This window comes from Hirundo rustica, chromosome 8 (assembly GCF_015227805.2).
Source record: "Hirundo rustica isolate bHirRus1 chromosome 8, bHirRus1.pri.v3, whole genome shotgun sequence".
Taxonomy (NCBI): domain Eukaryota; kingdom Metazoa; phylum Chordata; class Aves; order Passeriformes; family Hirundinidae; genus Hirundo; species Hirundo rustica.
Window position 1 is genome coordinate 2,819,257 of NC_053457.1, and position 27,594 is coordinate 2,846,850.

At 46.1% G+C, this 27,594-nt stretch overlaps 2 protein-coding genes across 6 annotated transcripts in view; both read right to left on the reverse strand.

Annotated features, from left to right (window-relative positions):
• OIT3 (oncoprotein induced transcript 3) overlaps positions 1 to 24,636 on the reverse strand; it is a 32,728-nt gene extending 8,092 nt beyond the window's left edge. For 2 of the 5 annotated variants that reach the window (XM_040070710.2, XM_040070706.2), the window contains exons 1-5: positions 24,497 to 24,636; positions 16,345 to 16,719; positions 13,783 to 13,893; positions 10,860 to 10,982; positions 8,842 to 8,964 (exon numbers count right to left, since the gene is read on the reverse strand). In XM_040070710.2, coding sequence (XP_039926644.1) covers positions 8,842 to 8,964; positions 10,860 to 10,982; positions 13,783 to 13,893; positions 16,345 to 16,588 — 601 coding nt within the window. In that variant the 5' untranslated portion in view covers positions 16,589 to 16,719; positions 24,497 to 24,636. Of the gene's footprint in view, positions 1 to 8,841; positions 8,965 to 10,859; positions 10,983 to 13,782; positions 13,894 to 16,344; positions 16,720 to 18,147; positions 18,588 to 19,572; positions 22,647 to 24,496 lie in introns of those variants that run through there. The other 3 variants (XM_058421485.1, XM_040070708.2, XM_040070709.2) reach the window with 3 other exon arrangements.
• A 98-nt stretch (positions 24,637 to 24,734) lies between these two features.
• Positions 24,735 to 27,594, reverse strand: part of MCU (mitochondrial calcium uniporter) — a 76,434-nt gene continuing 73,574 nt past the window's right edge. Inside the window, exon 8 of the mRNA XM_040071234.1 lies at positions 24,735 to 26,749. Coding sequence (XP_039927168.1) covers positions 26,672 to 26,749 — 78 coding nt within the window. The 3' untranslated portion in view covers positions 24,735 to 26,671. The remainder of the gene's footprint in view (positions 26,750 to 27,594) is intronic.

The window sequence follows — 27,594 nt, forward strand, 5'->3', positions numbered from 1 at the left end:
CTTAACCTTCCCTCCACTGGCAGCAAAAGACAAGTGGGAATAACTGCACAGCTCAGAAGCAGACAAAGGGATTTGGAGAACTGTCTTGGTTTGAAAAGACAGGTATCTGCTAGGGAGAGGTGGGCCTCTCTAGGAATGGGGAATTCAAATCCTTCCCTCCGTGTTATTATGATTTGGAAGATTAAAAAACAACTTTTCAGTCAGAGCTATGGGGAAAGGAATAACAGTCCTTTACCAGTAAATATAACAGGACAGACAAACGACAAAAGCAATTATAATAATAATAAACAGAACTAAGAACCACGAGGGGCTTTGTCTCACAAGTCCCCAGCAGTCTGATCTCTTGGGACCACAAGAGCACCAAACCGAAACGGTGGAAACTCCGGGGCTGATGGCTGGAAACGGCGGGTTGTCCCGGCAGGCAAAGTGAGCAGTGCTGAAAGAAGCCACGGTGGCTGGACGGGGCTGACCCAAATCCAGCAGGGCAGGCAAAGAGCTCTGAGCTCCCAGGCGCTCCAGCAGACGATAGAATTCCCAGGACCAGACTCCTCCATTAATCGTGGACTCCACGCAGCTAGCCGTCGCTGACCGTCCTCCCCAGAAAACCGAGAGCCAAGAGACTACTACCCTCAGCTCTCGGGAGCCTTTTCCTCCCCCACTAAACTAAGTGATCCACCTCTTTTGTACAGGGCAAGCACCCTTTAAGCATCAATATTTAGTCTCCTAGAGCAACTTACGGGGGAAAAATTCCACAGGAAAACTTAACCCCCAACATTATCCACCCCGAATTTTTTTCCCATACCAACAACATATTATATTGAATTTAAACCTTTAAATAATATACATGTGAATATGAATACAGACACAGTCACAGTGTTCACCAAAAAACAAGGTCCCCTTGAGGTATGCAGTGGGTCTCTCCATCCTTTTACATCACCCACCATGTGCAGCCAGGTCCCTGAGCAAAAACAACCCCATGAGCGGGATTGTCTTTGCTGGAGGCAGAATTAATCCAAACAGTTTTTCCCAGCATTCCTCTCATGTGTACCACTGGCACCTTATCTCCATCTCTTGTTCTCAGGGGCTCAGATTGGGCAGGGCCTGCTCGGTTGGTGGAACCTCAAGTGTTCACTAACCAGGTGGCCTTTGCTAAATTATTCTCCCAGTTCTTGAAAGTCCCCCTACCCAGTGCCTTTAAGGTGGTTTTAAGCAGGCCATTGCACGGTTCAACTTTCCCGGCTGCTGGTGCATGATAAGGAATATGGTACACCCACTCAATGCCATGTTCTCTAGCCCAGGTGTTTATAAGGCTGTTCTTGAAATGAGTCCCGTTGTCAGACTCAATCCTCTCAGGGGTACCATGTCTCCACAGGATTTGCTTTTCAAGGTCCAGGACGGTGTTCTGGGCAGTAGCGTGGGGCACAGGGTAGGTCTCCAGCCATCCAGTGGTGGCTTCCATGGTCAGCACATAGTGCTTGCCTTGGCGGGTTTGGGGAGGGGTGATGTAGTCAATCTGCCAGGCCTCCCCATACTTACACTTGGACCATCGCCTGCCATACCATAGGCGCTTCACCCACTTGGCCTGCTTGATTGCAGCACATGTCTCACAGTCATGGATAACCTGAGAAATACTGTCCATGGTTAGACCCCTTGGTCTTGTGCCCACTTATAGGTGGCATCTCTGCCCTGATGACCTGAGGCATCATGGGCCCATCGAGCTAGGAACAACTCTCCCTTGTGTTGCCAATCTAAGTCTATCTTTGACACCTCTATCTTTGCAGCTTGATCTACCTGCTCGTTGTTTCAGTGCTCCTCGTTAGCCCGACTCTTGGGGACATGGGCATCTACATGATGGACTTTGACCGCAGCTTCTCTACCCGAGTGGCAATGTCCTTCCACTCATCTGCAGCCCAGATTGGCTTCCCCCTGCCAGCTGGCCTTTTTCCACCTGTCCAGCCAACCCCACAGAGCATTGGCCACCATCCACGAATCAGTGTAGAGGTAGAGCTTTGGCCACTTCTCTCTTTCAGCAATGTCCAGGGCCAGTTGAACAGCTTTGAGTTCAGCAAAAGTTGGCTTGACCCACCTTCTCCTTCAGTGGCTTGTGCAATCTGTCGTGTGGGGCTCCATACGGCTGCTTTCCACTTCCGGTTCATCCCTACGATGCGGCAGGAACCGTCAGTGGAAAGAGCATAGCATGTTTCTTCTGCTGGCAGTTGGTTGTATGGTGGAGCTTCTTCAGCACGTGTCACTTGTTCCTGCTCCTCTTCATCTGTGAGACCAAAGTTCTCACTTTCCGCCCAGTTTGTAATTATCTCCAAAATCCCAGGGCGATTTGGGTTTCCATTGCAGGCGCACTGAGTGATGAGGGCAATCCATTTGCTCTATGTGGCATCAGTGGCATGATGGGTGGAGGGAACCTTTCCTTTAAACATCCACCCCAGCACTGGTAGCCGAGGTGCTAGCAGGAGTTGTGCTTCTGTGCCAATCACCTCTGAGGCAGCTTGAACTCCTTCACAGGTGGCCTTCTCTGTTGGAGTGTAGTTGGCTTTGGACCCTCTGTAGCTTCGGCTCCAGAATCCCAGTGGTCGGCCCTGAGTCTCCCCAGGCACCTTCTGCCAAAGGCTCCAGGACAGGCCATTGTTCCCGGCTGCTGAGTAGAGCACGTTCTTCACCTCTGGTCCCATCCTGACTGGGCCAAGGGCTACTGCATGAGCGATCTCCTGCTTGATCTGGGCAAAGGCTTGTTGCTGCTCAGGGCCCCAGTGGAAATCCTTCTTGCGGGTAACCAGGTAGAGAGGGCTCACAGTCTGGCTGTACTCAAGAATGTGCATTCTCCAGAAACTTGTGGTGCTTAGGAAAGCTTGTGTTTCCTTCTTGCTGGTCGGTGGGGACACTGCGGAGATCTTACTGATGACCTCAGTGGGGATCTGATGCTGTCCATCTTGCCACTTTACTCCCAGGAACTGGATCTCTCGGGCAGGTCCCTTGACCTTACTCTGCTTGATGGCAAAACCAGCTTCCAGGAGAATTTGGATGATCTTCTCTCCTTTCTCAAACACTTCCATTGCTGTGTTCCCCCACACAATGATGTCATCGATATACTGTAGGTGCTCCAGAGCCTCACCCTTTTCCAGTGCAGCCTGGGTCAGTCCATGGCAGATGGTGGGGCTGTGTTTCCACCCCTGGGGCAGTCGGTTCCAGGAGTACTGCACGCCCCTCCAGGTGAAAGCAAACTGAGGCCTGCATTCCACAGCCAGAGGAATGGAGAAAAATGCATTAGCAATGTCAATTGTGGCGTACCATTTTGCTGCCTTGGACTCCAGCTCGTACTGGAGTTCCAGCATGTCCGGCACAGCAGCGCTCAATGGTGGAGTCACTCATTCAAGGCACGGTAGTCCACAGTCAATCTCCATTTTCCGTCAGACTTGCGCACAGGCCAGATGGGGCTGTTGAAGGGTGAGTGGGTTTTGCTGACCACCCCTTGGGTCTCCAGCTCACAGATCATCTTGTGGATGGGGATCACAGCATCTCGATTTGTCCAATACTGTCGGCGGTGCACCGTTGAGGTGGCAACTGGAACTCGTTGCTCTTCTACCTTTAGGAGTCCTACTGCAGATGGGTTCTCTGACAGTCCAGGCAAGCTATTCAATTTCTTAATGCCCTCTGCCTCCACAGCTGCTATTCCAAAAGCCCACATGAGTCCCTTAGAGTCTTTGTAATAACCATTCCGGAGGAAGTCTATGCCCGAAATACATGGGGCCCCTGGCCAGTCACAATTGGATGTTTCTGCCACTCCTTCTCAGTCAGGCTCACCTCGGCTTCCAAGAGTCAATTCCTGTGATCCCCCCGGCACCCCGGCAATGGAAATAGGTTCTATCCCCACATATTCTGATGGTATCAGGGTACACTGCGAACCAGTATCAACCAAAGCTTCATATTTCTGTTTCTCTGATGTGCCAGGCCATCAGATCCAGACCATCCAATAGACCCAGTTTTCCCGTGCCTCTCCCTGGCTAGAGGCAGGGCCCCTCTAGCACCGGTCATTATTCCCTTCCTGGGCATACACAATAGAGGTTCCTTCACAGGGATCTGACATATCCTCACTTCTATAATACCTGGCAGCTTGGTCATGAGACGTTGAGGCCACTTTCATCTTAGTGGAACCCCCTCGGTTAGTGTTTCTCACCTTGAGCTCACGCACCCATGCTGCCAGGGCAGAAGTGGGTTTCCCATCCCACCTTCCCATGTCTTCCCCATGGTCACGCAGAAAGAACCACAGGTCAGCTCGTGGGGTGTACCCTTTCTCTCTAGCTGGGGGACGTTGAGCTCTGACTCTGGGGCCTGTAACTCGCACCGGTGCCACATGGGAACTGTTCCTCCTCATCTCCTCCCTTATCTCCTCTCTGAGTTCCTTAGCCACGGCAGAGACCTGAGCCTGCACTGGGCCACTGATCATACTCTCATAATTTCTGAGCTTGTTGGCTACAGAACCCACTGTCTCTCGGTTGTTATCAGGATTAATTGTTGCAATGTATGTGGCGTATTGAGATGGTCCTAGAGCTGCCAGATTCCACAGCATTTGCCCTGTGCACCTGACTTTGTCGGGGTCATTATCATGCTGTCCACCCCTCCCAAAAAGTACCTCCAATACCGCCACTTCTCTCAGCTGTTGGATCCCTTCCTCAAGGGTCTTCCAGCGCATTCTATGCTGGTGCTCCTGCATTCTGTCTCTGTGGACAAACCTCTCCCGTACACTCATTAAAAGCCACTCCCAAAGGGAAAGGGGCCCTGGCTCCCTTACAAATACCTCATTCACATCCGAGTCCTGGGTCAAGGGTCCCAAATTCCTTGCCTCACTACTATCTAGTTGCACGCCTGTACCTATAAGGTCCCAGACCCAAAGTAACCAGGTTGTATAAGCCTCATATCCCCGCCATGCAAGATCTTTTTGTAGATTACAGAGACCTTCATATGACAGGGACTCAGCAATGATCTCAACCTCTGACTCACCTGTGGGTTGTGAGGGCCCTCCTTTCTTATCCTTGCTGCCTGGGTGCTCTGATTTCACCTTATACTTCTTTGTTTCCACAGGGGCAACTGCTGCTGGCTGTGGCTGCCCCCGTGGTTCAACTGGAACTTGGACGATTGTAACGTCTGTGGGTTCTGCTGCTGCACCATCAGACTCTCCTTTGTCGGGGCAGGGGGAGGGTTTCCCAGCAGCTGGGGCTAATGAGGCTACTACAGGGGAAAGGTACTCCCTCAGCATCTCACATATCTCCTTCACCAAATCTGGGTGGTTTATTCCTAAGGCAGGCTGTGGAGCAGGGTCAGGCTGTGGGGCAGTATCCTTATTCTCTAGGGTAGGTATCAGGGTGGTTATCCAGGTCAGTCTCCCCTTATCTTTAAATGCTAAACAGAACAGGCATACCAGCAACACCAGCCACTGTATGATGTCATTAACATTCAGAGATTTGAACCCTTCAAAGACTGGTGGCATAGGCCCAAAGAGCTGGGTGAAGGGTTGTGAAAAAATTTCCCCCGGTGTCATTTCTTCACAGTAAGGTACCATTGTTAAAGTAACCCCAGAAACACACAGTTAGTGTATGATAGCCCTGAATCCATGTGCCTGCCTTCCAGAGGAAATTAAAAACCCATGAATTCCTCACTTTGTTAACCCATATAGCAAACTGGATGACAGCCACAGTAGCCTTAGTTATATGGCCCATGTTTAGGTAAGTGCCCGCAAATGGGAGAAATACGGCCACCACCACACGCCACCCGAACCAGGTAAAGCCAGACCACATGATACCTGGTACACAAGAATGTAGGCACTTAAGAACTGTTATTCCTTTTTCTCTCAATGCCCTTGTGCCCCACGTTGGGAGCACAACGTGGTTTGAAAAGACAGGTATCTGCTAGGGAGAGGTGGGCCTCTCTAGGAATGGGGAATTCCAATGCCTTCCCTTCGTGTTATTATGATTTGGAAGATTAAAAACAACTTTTCAGTCAGAGCTATGGGGAAAGGAATAACAGTCCTTTACCAGTAACTATAACAGGACAGACAAACGACAAAAGCAATTATAATAATAATAAACAGAACTAAGAACCACGAGGGGCTTTGTCTCACAAGTCCCGGGCAGTCTGATCTCTTGGGACCCCAAGAGCACCAAGCCAAAACGGCAGAAACTCCGGGGCTGATGGCTGGAAACGGCGGGTTGTCCCGGCAGGCAGGGGGGTGTCCCGGCAGGCAAAGTGAGCAGTGCTGAAAGAAGCCACGGTGGCTGGGCCCGGGCTGACCCAGATCCGGCAGGGCAGGCAAAGAGCTCTGAACTCCTGGGCGCTCCAGCAGACGATAGAATTCCCAGGACCAGACTCCTCCATTAACCGTGGACTCCACACAGCTAGCCGTTGCCCGACCGCCCTCCCCAGAAAACCGAGAGCCAAGAGACTACTACCCTCAGCTCTCGGGAGCCTTCCTCCCCCACTAAACTAAGTGATCCACCTCTTTTGTATGGGGCAAGTACCCTTTAAGCATCAGTATTTAGTCTCCTAGCAACTCCTGGGGGGAAAATTCCACAGGAAAACTTAACGCCCAACAAGAACACAGCATAATGCAAACAGAGAAGAACATACTTTGGAGAACCGACTGGCTCCATGTGGATTTAAAGACTCACTGCTCTAGCAATCCTTGATAAATAAGAAATATACTGCTTTTATAAAGGTGACATTCCAGTCAAGAGATTTAGCTCCCAACTGAAATTCTCTGAAGTTCAGGGCTGATTTGGTTCAGGATATCTCTGTTTCTACATGTCTTTGACTGGCACAAAATGGGAAAAAGATAGCACTCCATTCTCCCTGTGCTCCAGAGCTGCAGGAGCTGTTTGCCCTCCACCACCTGGACACAGAAACAAGTGAAGGAAATCTCTTGACTCAAGCCTCCTGTGGCTATTCAGGAAAACATCCAGGGTGTGCCAGTCAAACATTTTAGTTCCTCATACTTCTCAGAGCACCTGTGATAACTGGGAAAGCTTCTTTATTTTCCACTTCAAACTCTGTTTTGCACCAGTGCCTCTGAGCACCTGACCCTGGGAGGAAGCTTCGGTGGCAAGTCCAGCGCTCATTTCTCTGTCCACTGTTGTTACTGGCACCATATTTCAGCCTCTGGCTCCTTCCTTGTCCTTTCCAAGTGCTGCTGCTTGGAGCAGAGGTTATCTTCCTGCACAGACTGTTCAGCAGAACAGGCTCTCTGGTACTGGGGAGCCCTGACCCACTGCTACAAACATAAACCCCACTTACCTGCACAAAAATTCAGGCAGGAGACACAGGGGGAAGAGCATTTCAGCCCTACTCTTCAGGAAGAGGTGGGGTATGGGGGGGGTGCTGCAAAATTCCAAGTATTTTGCTGGCTAGTATCTTTATGGAAAAATTTCAGCCTGTAGATTTCTGGGGAAGATTATTAATGTTTGCTCTGAACATGGAGACAGTGCAGAGGAGGGTAGAGAGGCTGCAGATCCAATTGCTTCAGGCTACTGTGCCCGCCCTGCACTGTTAATTGAACCAAAATAAACCTGATTAAGTACCATAAAAAATTGTGTGGTACAGTTCCATATCTGCTCAGAATTGCAGACCACAGCACGGGGACATAAATTCATGAATGCAAAAGAACAGGCTATTTCACTTTATGAGATGCTGTATCCTGAGCCCCAGTCTGGCTCCCAGCAGTGCTGCTGCTCTCATTAGCAGCCTCGCAAGCAGCAGAAACCTTGGCTGGGAAATCCAGAACTTCCAACCCCATTGGGGTTGCCTCAGGGGCCCGGGACTGAAAAACATCGCTCTGTTCTGGCCTACATCCATCAAACAGACCTTCAATCAGTGAGTGTGATCACAGCTCTTGGAAACCCCCACCTTCACTTCCCCACCAGCACTGCTGGATCCCAAGTGGGCAATGCTCACACCCCTTGGGAGCCCTGCATTTCTAAAAAGCTTAAAAAGCAGAAATTCCATCAAGTAGAACCATTCCAACTCACTCTCTAAGGCATACCTACCCTTTTGGCCACCAGGAAGCCTGAATCTGTCCCTCTGACTGATGTCTAGGCACTCAGTGGCACATCTGACTGCACACCAGGCAACACCAGACTGCTGGTATCCCAGATGTATTTGCAAAAGAAATCTTTGCAAAAAACAGGAAGCTTGTTTATTCCATGTGCATGCCATAGGCATAAGTGACTCGGCATGAAGGACACCCTGTGGAAAGTTCAGATGGAAGGTTCTCCAAGGATAACACTACCCAGGCCCCTAACACAGCACAAGCAACAGTCAGTTTTTAGATGCTATCCCAGGCACTTTTCGAAGGGACAGCAGGAGCACCTAATATCAAAACTAGTGCCCTGCTTCAAGGCAAAGGAATGCTAACTGGAATAATGGAAAAAAAACATGCCTCACTCTTTAAGCTCGTTCTTGGAAGGGACTGGACCTCTTCAGCTGAGATTTTGAAGTCTTAAGTATGCAAAATGTCAGTTCTAACAGCATAAATCTGAGGTGTACACAGAGCAATATAATGGGAGATGTGAAGCAGTATTAATCATAAGGGAACACTTCCCTACAATTAATATGATGCAAGATGTGCTCAAACTGGGCCCCATGGCTGTTCTCCTGCCTGGATAGAACAACATCTTCAGGCTCTCACTTTTGGATCGTCTGCCATCCAAAATAACTAATAACAAAGCTCCATTAACCCAACTGGAAAGGACAGACTAAGAGAAGAGAGCAAAAACAAGAAGAAAAGTTCCTTCAGACATTCCCTTGGAGGACAGAGGCTGCCAGATTTTGTTGACCTACCTTGGCAAGTGTGGTTGTCTTCTGACAGAACAAGTCCCCTGGGACATTCACACTGGTAGGTGTCTTCCACTTCAATGCAGGTATGGCTGCAGCCTCCGTTGTTATTGTGACAGCCTTCAATTTCTGGGAAAGTAAGGAAAATCAGTGCTTCCTGCAGGCCTCAACAGCCCCCCGAGCAACCAACAGTCTGAACAACGCAGCTCAAAGGCAACAGTTTGTTTCCCCGAAAATGAGGTGGAGACCCCTTTTTTTGTACACTTTTACTCATTTTACACTCTACTCATGTAGAGCGTCATGATTTTTTTTTCTTTCAAATAAAAAAGCAGTTTAGCTTGATTTTTTTAACCCTTTGAGATGAATATGCTAGATAAGTATGATTTTGAGTGTATTTTTTATATTACGATTTGCTTATGTTCTGCTATTTTACTGTTCTCAGTAAAATAACAGAACATAAGCAAATCATAAATATAAAATATTTCTCCCTGAGCCTGCCATCAGAAATCACTGTGTGTTTTTTCACTGAAATGTAAAGGAAAGAGTAGAAATCCCACACTCAATCCTATACAATGCACAGAAAATAATGGCCTGAACACCCTATGTGAGTCAAAGCAATGGTTAAAGCTTCATAACATAAATTTTTAGATACTTTAAACTCTACTCAGCCTCACCAGCTCATGTAATCAAGCTAAATCTCTTGCATTTGTTCTTTTTAGCAACAAGCTGTAAGGTGGTTCACACCTCACATCCCATTCTCTACCAGCCCACAAAGCTAAGGGCACATCTTCAGAAATAAAACTCACTAACAAGATTGTAAAAATCCCCAGCAGCAGGGTAAAACTTGTGAAAGGCACCATCCTTCGTACAGAAGGGAAATTAAATTATATATCAAAGGCCTTAAAAGCCATCGTGGGGAATAGCAGAAACAAATGACTTTCCAAACATACTATTCCAACCCTGTCAGAAGAGTGCAGCACTCAGGAACAAAAATTGCACAGTTCATTTATGTGAACTCAGCAGCTCAGAGCTGGATGTGGCAGGGACAAAGCTCAAAGACCATTTTTGGCCCCACACAAGTTGACAAGTATTAAAGGAGCACTCTGCACAGCAACATTTCCCAGGAAAGTATCACTGCCTGGATGAGAGACGTACCATCTCAGAGCTCAGAGAGCAGATTTAGCTCTTCTGGGTAGCTGGAAAGTGAGGCTCATCTGTAGTTGTTTATTTTGCCTGAGGCCCCTTAGCATCTGTGAACACCGCATAGCAACTTTGCTGTGAGGGGGCACAGTGCTTTTCCACAACTCACCACAGAAAACATCAGGCACACATCAATTTTTGCTGGGTTTGCCTATTTCTGATCAAGGATGCCTGCACATTGTTAGTGGCAGCACCTCAGGCCCACAATTTGGACTTTAAGCCACCAGTCTAAATTTATCAAGGGTTTTCAACCTGTGCTGTGCCAGCACTGTGAAGTAACTGTGGCAGCTGCATGGAGGAGCAGAACCCACAGACCTCAAAGAGCCAAGTACCACTTAATCCCAAATTCAACTTCTGTCTGCAGACTGGCAGCCCCTCTCCTCAATCCCTATCCTGAGAGGCTAAAGTGATCCTCATGTTCAAATCTAATGTCATGACATTACCCCATGCCTCACGTGAGCTGCCAAAACCCTGTGCTGCTAAATATGCCCCCATAAAACTCTACCACATAAATCTCCAGAGTCAAATCCCAACAATACTGGCAACAAGTTCTGCCTGGGCAACCAATCTTCCAGATCCACTGCTACCTTTCCCCCATGGAGATAAACACAGGAAAATCCTAACAGAAATGGACAAGGCAAGGAGAACAATAAGGAGATTTCTCTCTGCTTGCTTAGAAGGATATTTTAGTATCAACCTCTCTGGCAAGCATAGAGGTGATATCAGTGACATTTAATCCTAGGTGCAAGGAGCCAAGAGAGAGCCAGTGCTGCAAGGGAACAACTTACAGAGCTTCTAGCAGCCTGGGGTAGCTGATGCCTCACCTTCACAGGTTTTCCCATCACTTCCGAGCGTGCGCCCAACCCCGCACTCGCAACGGAAGGAATTCTTCAGGTTAACACAGAACTCGCTGCAGCCTCCGTTGTTCTGCTCGCACTCATTTTCATCTGAAAAAAACAAGCTCTGGGATGTAATAAATAATCCCACTAAAAGTAGTAACACTGACAGTAGCTTTTGAATCTCTTGGTAAAGCTCCGAAAACTCCTCCTAACTATTTTTTAAAGGCTAAAGTTGCTCTATGTCCATCTGCCCTTTTTTTTTTTAAATGGTACTTTGATCTTTGAGATTCTAATTCCTCAACCTGATTTAATCTCTGTGCGCAAAAAGCAAATTAAACAGAGAGGAAGGGACAGACATTGCTCTTGCTGAGCCTCTCTTAGGAAGGCCAGGATGCTGAAGTTATCAATCAAGGTTCACATGGAGTTTCATCAAAACAGCTTAGAAGCTGGCTTTTATTAGGTGTCAGAAGCTTAAAACCAAGAAAAAGGAAAAGTACCATTTTAACAAACAGGTCAGAGATAAGCTCTCTCAGGTACCTGTGGTCCCACACATGCACAGTATCCACAGCTAGCAGCTGGTGGTGGTGCCTCCTTCCACAAGCAAAGTGAGTTGAGTATTTTTAGCCATAAACTTAGCCGGTACCCTGCCTTAGGAGGCAGAAAGCATGTCCAAGAGGCTCACACAGACACTCTTTTCACACACGTGACAGGCTCCACACTTTCCCTTCTAAAAATAAACTAAAGCTGCTTAAAAACAGCAGGCGAAGAGGGAAAGGGCTACTGGCAAAGGCACAGAAATGTTAGAAGGGCCTAGAGATGGTCTTGGTCAAGGGCCAGGCCCAGAAATTCCCCTGACTGGTCCTTCCAAGTTCTACAGCACACATAGATCTCTGTCCCTGCTCTTCCCCACAAGCAGCATTTCTAGGATGCAAGCTGGTTGTCTTGAGACTGGATTGGGACAGTGCTGAGCTGATTTTAACCACAGCTTAGTAGAACTTAGATCCAGGCACTGAAGAAGTCAAAGGCAATGCACTGAGTTGGTGGATGCACGACAGGAAGTCTAAGACCTTATTTAACCCCTAAATGAAAATATAAGTCAGGATCAGCCGTTCTGCTCTGGGATTAAAAGCAGCTACTATACCAAGAAGAACAGAGAGGTGCACAGAGCTGCTTAACATTCACAGAATGGACTGGGTTGGAAGGGACCTTAAAGCTCATTGTGTTCCATCCCCTGCCACTATCCCAGGTTGCTTCCAGCCCCATCCTTGGACACTTCTAGGGATGGGGCAGCCACAGCTTCTCTGCTGCATTACTGCAGTAGCTTCAGTCTCCCCCTTCAAGGGAGCTAGGAAAGGAAACACATTCTCTGTTTAGGAAGGCAAACAGGGATTTATTTGGTTTCTCCGTAAGGAGGGCACAGTTGCTCTCAGAGATGCGACTGCACAATTACTCAGCACGATAGAAAGTTATTAAAAAGATCACAGAGCCACACAAGAGGCTGCAGGTAGGTGAACCAGTGTGATCATTCCAGCTGAGGTGCTCTGCCATTTGGGAATCTCATTTCAGAAATCCTGCTCAATGGGGGGATGCAAGCAGCTGCAGCACACACAGACAGGCTCAGGACTCCTGTGTGCCTCCCCTGCTGCAGGAAATCCTTTCCTCTGAGTCTGCCACAGAGTCACTGAGTGCTAGCGCTTGTCAGGGGCATTTCTGTGACTGGAAGGCTTGCACAGAAGCAGCCAATAAATGCTTTTAATTATCTGAGAGAGCTCAGTCAGCCCCTTGGCTGCAGACAAGTGGAGCTGGTTATGCAAAAGCCTTTCCCCCCCCGAATCACCGTGAGCAAGTGTAACTCCTGCACCAGGATGAGGCTGCTCCTTCCACACACTGGAAGGACTGTGGGCCCTGCCCTGGTGCTCACAGACATGAGGCGTGCAAAGAAAGAAACCACCCATGCCTGCTTTGTCAGGTGTAGCCCCTGCAGAACAGACTGAGCTGTGACACAGCCTCCTGGACCAATTCTGCTTTCAGCTTCAACACCAAATCAAGTGACAGATGAGATTCCTCCTCCCCCCAACACCCCTTCCTCCCTCCTCTCCCTTATATCACCCTATCCATCAGTGTGGCTTCTGCAGCTCCCCAACAGCTACCCCTCCCCAGCCCCTTGATTTGTCCCATCATTTTCCAGACATATCTGTGCAGGTGCTCTCCCCCTGCACCACACACACAACCACAGCCACTCTCTCCTCAGAACTTCATAGAGATTCCCCCACAAATCTCCAAAGCCTACACTCCCCACTCTGCTCTCACCTCCCTGCTGGCCATGCTGATCTCTGCCACCAAGTGCCAGCTCTCCAAATACCCCCTTGTCACGCTGCCTAACCACTGCAGGGACTGTGGTGGGACACTGTTTTTTGTAAGCCTCAAAGACCCAGGCCCTAGACAATGTCTCAAAAGGGCAGGAAGAAAGATGGAGTTTAGTGTGCAGCCCTACAACAGCCAGCAAAACTGGTTATGGAGGAAAGCGATACAATGGAGCATCTGAGAGGAAATCTCTAAAGCCAGATTGCGCAGCACTTCTAGATTGCCACGGTGATACCACACCATCCTGCACCATGATCTTGCAAAGAGACTCTGCTACTGCCTTCAGCAGCTGAACCATGCAGAAAGCAAATCCAGCCTCACAAAAGTGGAGCTCCAGGGGCACCAGAATTGATGCAGTCATGGGATGTCATGCCTTAGAACCATTTACTGAATTGTAGCCCTAGTTCTAGGTAGCAAAGGGGAAAACTCCTGTCAGGATATGTCTTTTTTTATAGTGCTTTGTAAGGCAAGGGATTGAGATGTGAGCAATGAAACAAAGGGAAGAAAAGCATCAGTAACTGGCACAGCTGATTTCCACCCTTACCAAGGCATGTCTGGCCATCAGGTCCTAGTGTTGTACCTGGGGAACACGTGCAGTCACCAATGTCCACGCAGGAGCCCTGGCAATCCACCACATCACAGATGTCGTAAAAATCTAGGGCATGACAAGAACAATGTCAGCACACAACACTGAGCATGCAAGGAAAGTACGGGATTTGTCCCACCCTCAGTTACAGACCTGGCCCATGCTGGGAAAGCTGACATGCTGAAGCTGCAGAGAACAAGCAAGCTTAATTACTGCAAGTCAGAGATACAAATTTTGGTAGTGTGCCAAGACAAACTACAGAGCCCACAGGGAGCATTAAATTACTAATGCCAAGTCAGCTGTGGAAAAATCCTGCTAGTGGAGAAAGCAGGTGAAACTGCCTCGCTGATCCTACATGGACAGGCCACCACCTGGAGAAGCCAGTAAGCCTCCCAGGGACCACAGGTGTGGGTTTTCTTATCTTCTATTCTTCGAACCTAATGCTCGAGAGATGCAGTTTCGTGTTCAGACTCAGTTGTTTATTAATTCTTACCTATAGTACAGTCTCACAAGTTGTGAACTCTATCTAACAAAGTGTCATGGGTTAGTACAGTTCAGTTCTTTAGTCATAGAGGAATGTAAAATGATTTTCCAGTTCAGGACCTGGGAATTGCTTCAGAAAGGACAGAGACCTATCAGAGGGTTAGTTGGAATATTGGCATGTTTTAACCACTAAAAAATTTCAGCTACAACTTTGGGAAGTACCATATAAAACATTTTGATTTCCTGCAGGTCAGCCCTTTTTTTTCCTTTGGTCAGAGACAGGTAACATTGAGTTGGGCCTGCTGCTTCTCCCATTTGGGGGGGAGCTGGCCTGAGACCTGGCCGGATTCCATCAGCTCCTGGGTGTGAGGGGAAGGAGAGGTTGCTGCTTTACAACAGCTACTTTCTCTAAACTTCCCTGGAGCAGGGAGGGATCTCTGCTGGGCCCCTGATAAGAGCCATGGGCACCATTTAGGCTGAGGCCACCCTGATTTACACCGAGGGGTCGGCTGAGAAGGCATTTATGATCCTGCCTGGTATTTCTGTAATTCTGGACTGCCCGGGTGCTCTGATCTCCTGTGTGAGTTCTTCCTCCCTCACCAGCACAGCCTTGAACATCTAATACCAGGAGCTACTTCGGGAGAGAAGAGACTCTGGGCAGATTTAACCCTTTCCTGGCAACATGAAGCTTCCATGGCTTGGCCCTTCTCTGAGAGAGAAAAGAAAGAGACAGAGTGAACATAAAGAAGAAACAGCATGAAGTCAGTAGAGCAAGAGTGAAAAGACTATTGGGACAGAGGGTTGAGGAGTTGGTTGTTCCATTCTTATTGAGCCATAGAAATAAACTCTATATTTAGATTATCCCTTTAAATCATGAGAAAGATATGCATTTGGGAAGATGATTGTTTAGATTTATGTGTGGATTTGAGCAAAGGTGTTTGTGATGGACTAAGTAATATTAATCCTATAAGATGCTTGAACAAAGATAGAGATGAGAAGCCCTCTGCACCAGTGAAGAAGTGAGAAGATATCTCTGTATCTTGAGATGAAGAAACCTTTGCCTTTAAAGTTATTCATCTTTAAAAGGTGACACTCCAATATGGAAAAGTCTAAGACCCATGACCCATAAGCAGCTTGGGAAACTGCTAATGGAAGGGGTCACAAAGTCAGGTTTCCCTGGGCAGCTGTTTTTGTGACAGCTGAAAACCCACAAGAGAACTGTTATCGGTTGCCAGTGGGATCCATTACTCTAAGAGAGATTCTTCTAAAGAATTGATGAAAGACTATTTTCAAATAGTAAAACTGACTACAAATTATAAGTTTTGTCTCTTTATGTTGTTTTGTAGAAAAGTTAACAGTTTATAAGGAGAGGGAAGAGTGTTTTTAAAGTTTCATTCTGTTTTGTTTTAGTTTTTTCCCAACTTTGTCTTTCCATTCTTTTAGTGTGTGTTAATAAAACTATTTATTCATTTTTAAGGTTGAGCCTGCTTTGCTTTTCTCCTAGCCCTCTTTCCCACAGAAAAAGAGTGAGTACTATGACCAGAATTTAATGAATATGCAACCACTACACAAAGCGAAAAATGGCTGTGTCTAACCCTTTCCAAGGTCTTTTAAGCATAAATTATCCAATAATGAGATTACATCTACATTATTTTTACTTTTAGCCCAATAACCAGACACCTGTGGTCCACAATGCAGAATTTTTCACCCAATTACAAAACATCAGCCAAACCCATGAAGGAGAAGGTGAAAGAAGAACTTAGCCTATGCCCTTAAACCTCCATCTTGCCTTATATATTTTACTACATACTAAAACCTTAAATCCCAAGTTTTGCACCCTGTGATAATACACACTTCCATCCAAACTACACACCCATAATCCCAGTGCTATCACTCAATTTTGGAAGCCCGTTCCATGGCCCCAGGTCAAGTGTAGTTCTTGCTTGAGGGTCAGTGTCTTTTAGCACAGAAAGCCTAAAATTCTCAGCTTCCAGGGTTCCAACACACAGGGTGAGGGCGGTCAGAAAGGTGACTTACACCCACAGTAGGCATGGAAGCAGACACTGGGCTTGCTGAGGTGGTACACATAGTACCCTCCTGGGCAGGCCTTGACCTCGATGGTGGTGTTCCAGAGGCAGCAGTTTCCGCTGAAGCTGGCGCAGGCCTGGCGCTGCACAATGCCATCGGCCTGACGTGGGTGGCTGCCGTTCATCCAGATGGGAGCGTGGGTGCCGCAGTGGTTCTCGGGGATGCAGAAGGTGGGCATGGCGTCACCAGCCATGCCTGTGAAGCGGTACCACTCGCCATCGATGCTGCTGTCACACGTGGGCTGCCCGTGAGAGTCGTTGATCCGGTGCTCCGCGTTCCTCCAGGGCTCATTCAGGCTAACATAGGCAGAGCAGGGGTCCAGGGCTGGGACACACAGAGAGAGCAGCTGGTAGATATCAAACCAAGGTGTTTACAGATAATTACAAAAGAGTTTTTTTTCTCAGTCCCTGACTTAACAGAACTGTTGTGATAGAGAGAGAGACCCCTGGGGAGAAAAGGTGATACCAGAAAACTCATTGCCTTGTGAACAATTCAGACAGCTCATCTTAAAGGTTTTGGAGAAACAAGTAAATTAACAACATTATGCAACAGTCTGACTTGCTATTTACCTGGAAGGGAGGAAAAAAACAAGATATAAGCAAATCTGAGGTCTATGTAATAATTTTGCTATAGGAAATACACCATGGGATCTAGCCTAGGACAACAATCCTTTGTTCAAGTACTAACTGAGCACCTGCAAACCCCTCCTGAAGTCACTGGTAACTCTGCCAGCTGCCTTGGAACAAAGGACTGTATCTCACACAGGTTATACAGCCTCATTTAAAACCCATCCACAGCCAGTGTCAGCCCTCACAGCTGAGCTGCCAAACCTTTTTATTCATTATCTTAAAATCTAGAGCACGTGAAGGTCTGAATTGGGACCTTCTGGGAAGTTAAACCCTTTACACAGCTGTGTTCCTTGCAAGCCCACAAACCCTCCTGACCTGCACAGGAGATCAGCTACTTGTGAGTGAAGTGAGTGTTTATAATTAAAATATGAGAGTACCATAGGGAGAACATAAATGAAGAATTTAAGCATTCATTAAATTTTCAGTCTCCTCTTAGTTAGCCCTCATTTGGCAGCTTCCTCACTGAAAGTCCAGAGGTTCCATTTTGCCTCACATTTAATACCTGATTAAGCACACAACTTATCCATGATAAGCAACTCTCTATTAAGCAAATACTGCCCTGAGTAAGGAAAATTGATTACTATTTCTTAAAATTAGGCTAATAAAACCAATCACTCTGACAAAATGCATCTTAGAGTGGATCAGCCTCAATTTTCCACAACACATTTCTTTTGAAGTTCTAAAGCTGTGCTGTTTTGTTTTGACAATAGTGTGATGGAGTTTGGGTGAGGGAGGAATGCTATGCTCTTTCTATTAGAAACATAAACAATCCAGGTTCCTTATTTTGATTTGTTTTACTGACTTTAAAGTGGGAGCTACAAGTGCTTCAGAGAAGAGACTTCAAGCCACTCTTATTTAGCTGTGTCCTCTGTCTGTTTATCTGTCCCAGAGATGTGCTACCTCATAGAAATATCTCACAAATATAACATCTCTCATGCCTTCCTCAGCCACAGACATGTTTTTTGCCTGGTCTCAAATCCAGCATAAAAGGCAGGAGCAGCTGCCAGAGTCAGGAGTGCTGCAGAGCTGGCACAGGGAAGTGTGGATCTGGGTTATGAAAGAATCTCTAGTGCCACAATTCAAAGATATACAGAGGAGCTGATTCACTGCCACCACAACCAACCTTGTTCTCCTGAGCAGCAGAGAGGGGAATGCAGCAGAGAATCTCTGATGGGGTTCACCAGGCATTCCCTTGTGAGCTCTCCTTTTCACCTGCCTCTGCTTGCCTGCCCATACCCACAGACAGCAGCAGCGTTGTAAATCTCGTTCTGCAAAAGTTGGTTTGGCTTCTCCCAGAAGGAAAAGATAGGTCCTGAACAGAGCTTCCTCTGGGCTTCCCTCAGTGTAATTCCCTTGGTTTCCACAAAAGGATTTGGTGTGGCCTTAGGGTGAGTCACTAAGATGAAAAGGTTTTTGTGTTGTTAAAAGCCAAACAAGATGAAGCAGCAATGCCCTGTCAGCTTCCCAGCTGGGCAGCACTAAAAATACCAACACTCTCATTAGCTTTCATGCAATTATGAAATACCGTTTGTAGACAGACTCTGGGAACGCTCATCTAGAGAGTACAATGTCTCCTAAACATCCAGAAGATAATTTAAAGACCAAATTTAGCAAGATGAATATGCAGCAGCTCAGAGGGAGCTAGAAGAAAGCACATCAGGGGAATTGAAGTAGCATTCCCTCACATCCTTCACTCCCCTGAGAGCTTCTGGCAGGAGTGAGGGGGAAGCAAACCAGCAGAAAAAACAAGCAGTGCTCTTTGAAACACTGCAGATGCTCACAGCCACCTTTGGACTGCCAGTGCTGCCCCACACCAGCCCCCCTGCAGACACCAAGCAGTCTTTGGCAGCAGTTTTTTAATTTTAATTGATTCAATTGAGTTTTTAAGAAAAACATTCCACAAAAATAGAGAAGCGACTGATCACCTCTTCTCCCCAAACAACAAACTTGGGGGTTTGCACTAGCTCACTATTTTTCATTTTTCTTGGCTCAATTCTTTTCCTTCTCAATGCTTCTTGCGTGGCCTAAACAACTGAGGCTGACAAGCATTAGCTACAAAGCAAAGCTTTTCCACTTGTACGCTCAATGCTATCATTAGTTCTCTGGCTGACATGGTAGCAGATACACTGGGTGACAGATCAGGCTCCAGCGAGCACTGCTGAGTCCCTCATTCTGCAGAGATTAATCCTGGTTGCATTGTGTAACTGGAGGTCTCTGCTCCAGCACAACTAAGCAATAAAGGGAGCAGCACTGCATTACAGCACTAAATTCAGCTCAGATTTGTCAAGGAAGCATGTGAAAAGGCAGTATAATGTCTAGAGTCTGTTCTCCAAAGGGAGGGGAAAACCCCACAGTTCCTTAGCAATAGAGATTCTCCCAGTATGGGAAACTTACACACTCTGCAACAGAAGAATCTTTCCAACTGGGAGAAATTTCATATCACCTTCAAAGAAAAGGGATATTCCTCCCACCTTCACCTAAGAACACCAAAGCTCACTGTGAACCTTAGAGATAGCAAACAGAAATACGCCAATGCCTCTTTACTCACCCATCAAAGACACTGGCTGGAGCTGAACAACAAAGTAAATACAGAAAACCAAGTACTGGAACATCTCACTGAGCCAAGGAAGAGCCACCACTCAAGGGACAGAGGCTTGGAAGTCCTTGCACGGGCTGTGGCTCTTGTAGCCTTCCTCTCAGTAAAGCTTCTGACGCCACGCTTCCAGAAGAGCGAGTGTGACTGCTCTCCTGGAAGTTTATCAGAGAGAAGGGACGTGGGCTACAGCTCCAGCCTTGACCTCCCCAGAGCAGCTCTGCCCCTTAGTGACAGCAGAGATGTACTAACTGATCAATCTTGTTTTTTAGACTTGACCTGCTATTGTTTTCTGCCCTAACTGCCCCACAGTGACATCTCCACTATCTTATCCAGAGAAGAATTCTAACCAGGGACACCCGGACATCCTGAAGGGATGAAAAAGAAGAACAGATGGGTGCTTGTTATCTGTGCTTCTTCCACAAGTCATACTCCATGGCTCCCCCCAGACACAAAACACTGGCTAAGGAGCCTTAACTGCAGGAAATAGTGGCCAAAGGAGCACCACCGACCCTTCCGAGCACAGATTGTAGAGGAGTGCTTGGAGCAGAGCTACAATGGGAACATCAGTCAAAATGAAAGACTGGTGTCCCACAGGGAAATGAGCTGTTCCTAGACTACACCCTTGCCACTCCTGGTCACACAGCCTGACCACTGCAGTGAGATTATCAAACAAGGCAAGTAAAGACATTTCTCTACAGTACTCTTACAATCTCTCATCTCAAAAATACAAACCAATCCCAACATTACAGAATTAATTTTGATGCAAAACTGAGTAATTGAGAACCTCTCCTGACTAGTTCAAACCAAACTGGGATGAGTCACAGTTGACAGCCACAAGCTCTGGATGCAGCGCACTTAAATGTGTCCTTTACTACAGCAAACGCAGAAAAGGCTCTTCCCTCTCACTCCACCCCAAGAGCTTTCCATCAGCAATGAGCACAGCTATACCTACAGTAATCACACAATCAGGCAAGGGTGAGCATTTCCCCATTCCCTTGGCATCCTGCATTTCTGCGGCAAGGCTAGCCTAAGAAACGACACCAAGCTTCATATCCCAGCAGGAAAAAAGTGGCTCCATTATTTACATGTCGAATTTGTACAAGACAGGGAGTTGGGCACTTGTCTGTCTTGCTGGGACTGTACATTACAGAAAATTCTCAATGGCCTCTCTTTGTTCGGGTGTGCCCCTGAGAGTGAAATGCAATACGCTGCTCTACTCCACCCCAGCACAGGAGTCTTTTTTCAGTGGTGAATGACTCTAGGGAATAACAAAAAAAACCCCCTCCAAATAAATTACTGTTGTTGCTCTCATAAGGAAAAAAGAATACAAATTCTTGCGGCTCTATTGTGGTGATAGCTGTGCAGTACCAGAAAGGTTTTTCCAACAACAGGAAAAGAGAACAGATTCACTACACAAAGCTATCAGGGTAGATAACCCTGAAGAGGTGATTATGTGAATTCCCAGAAGAGAAACTAAAATTAGACAATAATACAGCAAGCCATCGGAATTTCTATTTTGCTACTTTCATTGAGAGGCGGGTTCATACTTATGATGCCAGGTAAATAAAACTGACAAGCCTGAATGAAATGCTGTTTGTGTCACAGGTGTGTACAGCTCTCTGAACCATCTCTTCACCAGCTGCTTTTGTTTTGTAGCTCCTATACGAGCTATTATAACAAGGTTTTGACAGGAATATGTCAGTGACTGAGAGCCAACAATTAACACAGAGAAATTAAGTGCAGCATCACAAGTTGGAGCCTCAAAGGTATCACCTACATGCTCTATCAAGGTCTCAAAAATGGATTAAAGCAGGAGATGCCCCAGCATTCCCAGAGATGACACTACCCCAAATCACCATAACATTGAGTTGAATGAAGTGGTCTCAAGCTAGAGAAAACAGTCTGCTACCTCTTAGCATTTCTGGGAAGAAGCACCAGAGGCAACTCTTCTATCAGCACCTTCTCTTTGAAAGTTGATTTGGGTGATATTCATAGCTCCGATTCCCCCACAAACAAACTATGCCTAAGGGAGCTGTAAACTACTCCCAAGAGGATAAATGGAGGGAGAAAAGCCCAAACAAAAATATCTCCTTGCAAGGAGATGCTCTGGGAGAGACATGATTCCAGTAGCACAATTTGTAGGACCTGCACTCTCCAGCAAATAACGTTGTTCCTGACCTCCACATGTACACCTCAAAGACTGATACACCCAACACCCCAAAAAGAACCAGGCTCAAGTTAGAAACTTGATTCTTAAAAGAAGTCACCAGTATTGCTTAAAAAATATGAAGAAGGAAGGCAAAATTAAAATAGAGGGCAGGGATTTTATTTTGAAAATCCCAAGAGGGATTTTCTAAACCTGCTACGAAGCCTGTACATATCTGTTCTTAACACATGAAAAATGCTCATTTTGCAGGTGACAAACACCCTTCTTGTCCCTCCCAGTGATCTCTGCAGGGCTTTACCATCCTCACACAAGGAACTCAAATTCTTCAAAGCATTGGCTGGGCTGGAAAGCCTCATACAGTTTGTAATGGACTCATGAATAAAAATACTTCGGCATTTGCTGGGGTAATCTTGGCTTTGCTAGAGCCACCTCTCAGGACACACCAACGCCTGGGAGGTGTCTGAAGCACATCTCTGGGTGCAGGAACCTGCAACCTGCCTAGAAGGAGCAGGAGGAAGAGCTAATCAGCATTTCCTGCCGCAGGGAGAGAGGACCTGGCACACAGGACAGGCTCCCTTGTCTAGGATTGATTGGAGGATGTACATTCACAATAAGCCCTGACAGGCAGCTGAGATGGATTGCAAAGTCAAGGATTTTGAGATAGCCCTTGTTGCTGTAAACAACTTGTTCCAGGACTCGGAGCCAGCGGGAAAGGCTGTGGAGATCGGGGAGGGAGCACAAGCTGAGTGAAGTATGGGCAAAGTCAACACAAGTGCAACATCAAGAACCCATTAAAATCAGGCAAGTACCTCACTCCTGGTCAAGAGTAGCAGTTGTTTCCTTTCCCTTAGTGGAGCACTGTGACACAGAACTTGGTGTTTTGAGTGTTTTTCCACAGGTCCTACAAACCCAGCATATTTTCCATGCTCCTCCATTTTCAGATGGAGGAATTAAGGACATGGACAGCACATGAACAACTGCAAAACTAGTTAGGGGCAGAAAGAGAATAGTACTCATCTTTTAAGAGCCCTCAGAGCCACAGCAGCACAACCTAAGAGCAGCTTCTCCCCTGCTTCAGGACTTAGGTACACTGCAAGTCTAATTTTCATTACTGGATTTTACTTTTCACCCCTTTAATGTCAGTAAAGAAAATAAGTCTGATGGGGTTTTTAAAAGGAAAAATTAGCATCTCTTGGGATAGGTAGAATACCTAATTAAAATATAAAAATCTCCTTCCTCTGTGAAAATTAAGCTACACAATGAGGCACAGAGGAAAGAAGTGTGCTTTTATAACACCACACAGACACAAAAAACTCAGGGGCTATAGAAGAAATTGGTCCACTGGCTCAAAGACAGGACGGCTTGGCCAGCTTCACATGGCTGGCTCAGTGCCATGGTCTGACAGCCAACAGCAGCTTCAGAGCATCATGCAAACCCTCTTAAAGCCAATATAGAAGCATAAAAACTTGAAGCAAAATGATCAACACCAATGCCTGCCAGGCAGGAAGGATTACAAGGGGAAAGAAAAAGGGTTTCTTCTTTGCTCTTCAGGAAAGAAGGGCCATGAACACCTTCCCTGAAGGGGCCTACAAGGTAAAGCTTCACAGGTGTGGCAAAGGGAACTTAATGCAGTTCTCCAGGAAACTTTGAACTGGTCATACGTTTATTCGAAAGCTCCCTCACACAAGACGTTAATCAAAAGAATGACAAAATTGGTAGAAAAATCAGCACCCGAGCACTGCAGTGCGCCCTGCTGCTTCTCCCTCACCGGGGCTGAGGAGTGCAGTGGTACATTAAAACACAGGCAGCACTGCCTGCTCTGCTAGTGCTGCCAGGGGGACAGGACCCTGTCACCTGTCTGGCTCAAAGGGGAAAAAGCTGCTGCAAAAGACTGTGTTGATGCTGATATACAACGGGGTGGATCAGGAGAGCAAACCAACCCTGCCCTTCCCTTCAGTTTTAGCATTCCAAGGCACTGAAACTGGAGTGGAAGGCTTCTGGATTTCAGGGAACAACTGTAGGCATTTTAGTTTACCCACACCATCTCTAGAACAACATTAAAGCATGTGCAAGAACAGTTTTGTAACAGCATCTTCTTGCTTTCAAGACAGAGACAGTGGTGCTAAGATGTCACGAAGTCTCCTGTTCTCCTGGATGCCAAAATGGACAAATTCTTATACAACTGAGCCAAACAATTTACCTAAAGGTGGCAGAAGTTCACCTGGGGACAGCAGCAGACTAAGGGTTGCTTAGAGGAAGGAGGCCTGTCAACAGTGATTAAAGGTAGGTGACAAACAGCCCTTCCCCGCCAGCTTTGAAAAACACAAGAGCTGACTTTTTCAAAAAGTAGCTAATCATGAATGGTAATTTTTTTTTAAGCAGTCCATGGGCATGATGGAAACCTGCACCAAACATTTCATCCTAATAACCCATAAAGCTAGGAACAAAGCACACTGGGCTGATTCCTAAAGGTAATGAACAAATCACATGCCACCACAACAAATCAAACCATTCAAGGGCCCAGAAAGAGAGGAACTGAAGCCTAACACTCCAGTTTTTCTCCAAAACAGCACTTGAGTGCACCATAGAAATACAGACATCACAGGTACCTCTTCTGGGTTGCTGGGCATTACCTGCCCGTATATATTCTTATCTTGTTACTATGCTGGCCAAACAAAGAAAAACCTTTGCTAGACCAAGTATCTCTACCTCACCACCTCAACTGCTCCTGAGATCCCTGTGTTAGGCAGCCAGGCCTGGCAGCCAGCTCTCCATCCAGGCTTCTTCAGGAAAGCTAATAACTGCATCACCACGGCCTCGGTGAGGTAAGGTCAGTCAAGAAGACTCAACCTAAACAAAAAGAAATGGAGGAAACTCAGGAGAGAGCACCCATACAGGGAATATTCTCTTCTCAGCTGGGGAAAATAACATTATTCAAGAGCACCGATTCAAAAATTGAAGAGTTATTTATTGTTCCAGAAGTACATTGCTCTTTTATACATATTTCATAAATGATACAGCATTTTACACATGTTCAGGTTTGTGGGGTTTTTTTGCCTTTTTTTTTTTTTTTAAGAAGGACTTTTCTCCATGCTCCCTCCCTCATCCCAAACACACACCAAGGATTCAGCTACAGGATTGTGTTCACTTTGTTCCTTTTAAAACTCATCACACAAACAGGATAAAACAGATAAAAAATAATCACACAATGTAATTAAATGGAAAGACAGAGGAAAAGGGGAAGGGAAGGAAAAAAAAAAAAAACCAAACAAAAAAACCCCCACCAAAACTAGAAACATGCACCCATTCGGTCCAACATGCCACTGAGTGAGAATAGGCAGCAATCCCAGCTGTGTTTCCACATCTGCAAGGCACCTGGCATCTAGTTAATACTGAATTATTTTCTTTCCCATATTTTTAATACATGGTTCTCCAAAAAAAAAACCAAAAAAAACCAGAAGCCTCTTTTCATGACACAGTGAGGAGTAGTAGTGAAACATCAAAAAGAAGCAACCAGTCTTTCTGTGTATAAAGCTTAGTGTCCTTCTCCCACCTTCATCCTGTCTCCACAGCATTTATCAGCAGAGGTGCTAAACCAGACTGACCTGCTCTGAGTGATGAGATGTTTTATCTGCTTAAAAAGCAGCCAGCCTTGGCTAAGAGAGAGGGCAATGGGTTGACCTTCCTTCCTTTATTTCGTTTTAGCTAAGAACAAGAGATGCCATTAGCCACTCCTAAGAAATTTTGACATGCGGACACAAAGTTCACTTAAAGCTACTTAATCAGGGGAAAGTGCTACAGAACCAAAGCAGTTCTGTGTCTTTCGCTGTGAGATCCTCAGGCTCTCAAAAAAGCCTCTGAGCAAGGGAAACGCTTTGACGATATATGAAACCTTCTATCCCATTACACAAGCAGTCAAGCATCAAGTTCCATTATTCCATGTCTCAAAACTGTTCATTCAAAAGCAGGAGTCATGATTCCAGCAACAATTTTGTAATCCTTTAAGCCTTCATAATTTCATAGTCCAGGTGGCTCTCAGATTTGGGGTTGGAAGAGAAGAACCTCCCTCCCTGAAGACTGAATATAAAAAACACTCATGCAATGCTGCCATAGATTTCTAGGAGGAGCTCAAGGGAACTGGGACGCAAAGTTTATAGAGTTATTACTGAATAATCCCAAATATTGATTATCAAATGTCCCAAAAAAAACCTCCTTCCTTCTCTCACTTGGCTACAACCAATCTGTGCTACAAATAAGTAAAAGATGAAGTCAGTGGAGCACAGGGGGTGGACTGGGAAGGGGAAGCTCACGGTTTTCCGGTAGAAAGCAGTCTTGTAGTAACTTTATAAAAGAGACCAGGTCTGACCAGAAGTGTGCGTGTTAATGGCGATGGAGTGCAAGTTCTGATCACCAGCCAGAGATCCAGGTGGCTTGGATTCTTTGTTCTTTTTTTTTTTTTCTCCTTTTGTTTTTTTCAAGAGAGAAAGAGAGATTGGAATCAGGTAAAGGAAAATTTAAAAAGCTAAGCAGGCTGCTGGTGTCTTATCAAGAGGCAGACCCTGCAAAGCTGGAAGAAGACACCCCTACACCCCAGCGTTACATTCTTTTCAGGAACGCCCCCCCAGTCTCATATTTGTACACAATCGTCATTCTGACAATTTTTAAAATGTGACTATTTTCCAAGCCCTTTTCAGAACTAACATTCCACAATGTCCCATCTTCAGATTTAAGAGATTTTGCCCTTTTACAGTCCTTCATCTCGATTAAAGGTAAAAACCCTCCACCCCCCCACACCACGTCCCAGTTTCCACCTGCAATGCTTTAATTAAAAAAGGCAAGAGCTATGAACAGGTTTTTTGCAAGGGTTCAGAGCTTCTTTGCTGATCAGTCCTTTTCAGAAATTTGCTGGATGGGCAGATGAACTTGCAGTGGGTCTCGAAGCCTCTTAAGGTCTAATTCTGCCTAAAAGTAAAAGACACATTATAAAGCACAAGCTCCCAAAACAACTTCCCCCCCAATACCATTTCCGTTTAGAGAAAGAAAAGTTTTCCCACATTTCCTTTTTTTTTCCCCCTATCCAGCAGGAAATTGTCCAAAGAGTGAAAACAGAGTTGCAGGTTCATGTTTAGGAAAACCATTCTCAGCTGTATTTCTCTTAACTTGTCTGCATGCAGCCACTTAAAGGAATAGGGTAGGGAAGATTTGGATTCTCCTAAACTCACTGGATTTTTTTTTTATTTTTTTTTTTAAAGCTAACAATGACCCAAGATCCCAACAAGATTATTAGGGATGGTTGATTCTAGAAGAAAAGCTCCAGGAAAATACAGCCACCCAATGGCATAAGAAACCTCAGAAAGTCCTGTGGGTCCTTCCTTATGCAATTTGTTCTCCAAGGCAGGAGCAGAACTCATCTTGCCCTGGATTATCTTACACTGCATCATTTCCAGAGAAATGGGAATAAAGGATGATAGAGAGCAATAATGTTGTATGAATGAAAAATAATGTGATAACTCTGCTTTTTCTGCTCACACTGTCCTTCTAATATAAGACTCTGAGAAACGCAAGGAAACATCTCTATTAGAGTCCTTTGCTGAACATATCCCACAGAGTGGATAATGTGTCAAGAGTGTCTGTCTCCAGAGTCTGAAAAATCTGCCCCCACTGACTTTAACACTACAACTACATGTTCTGAACATTACTTTTCAGAGCACTGAAGCGCTCCATCAGGAAGACCTGAACTGAATGGACACAAGTCTCCATTCCTCACTAAATCCATATGGTGTGTAGGAGCTGAGAAGAAATCTTGA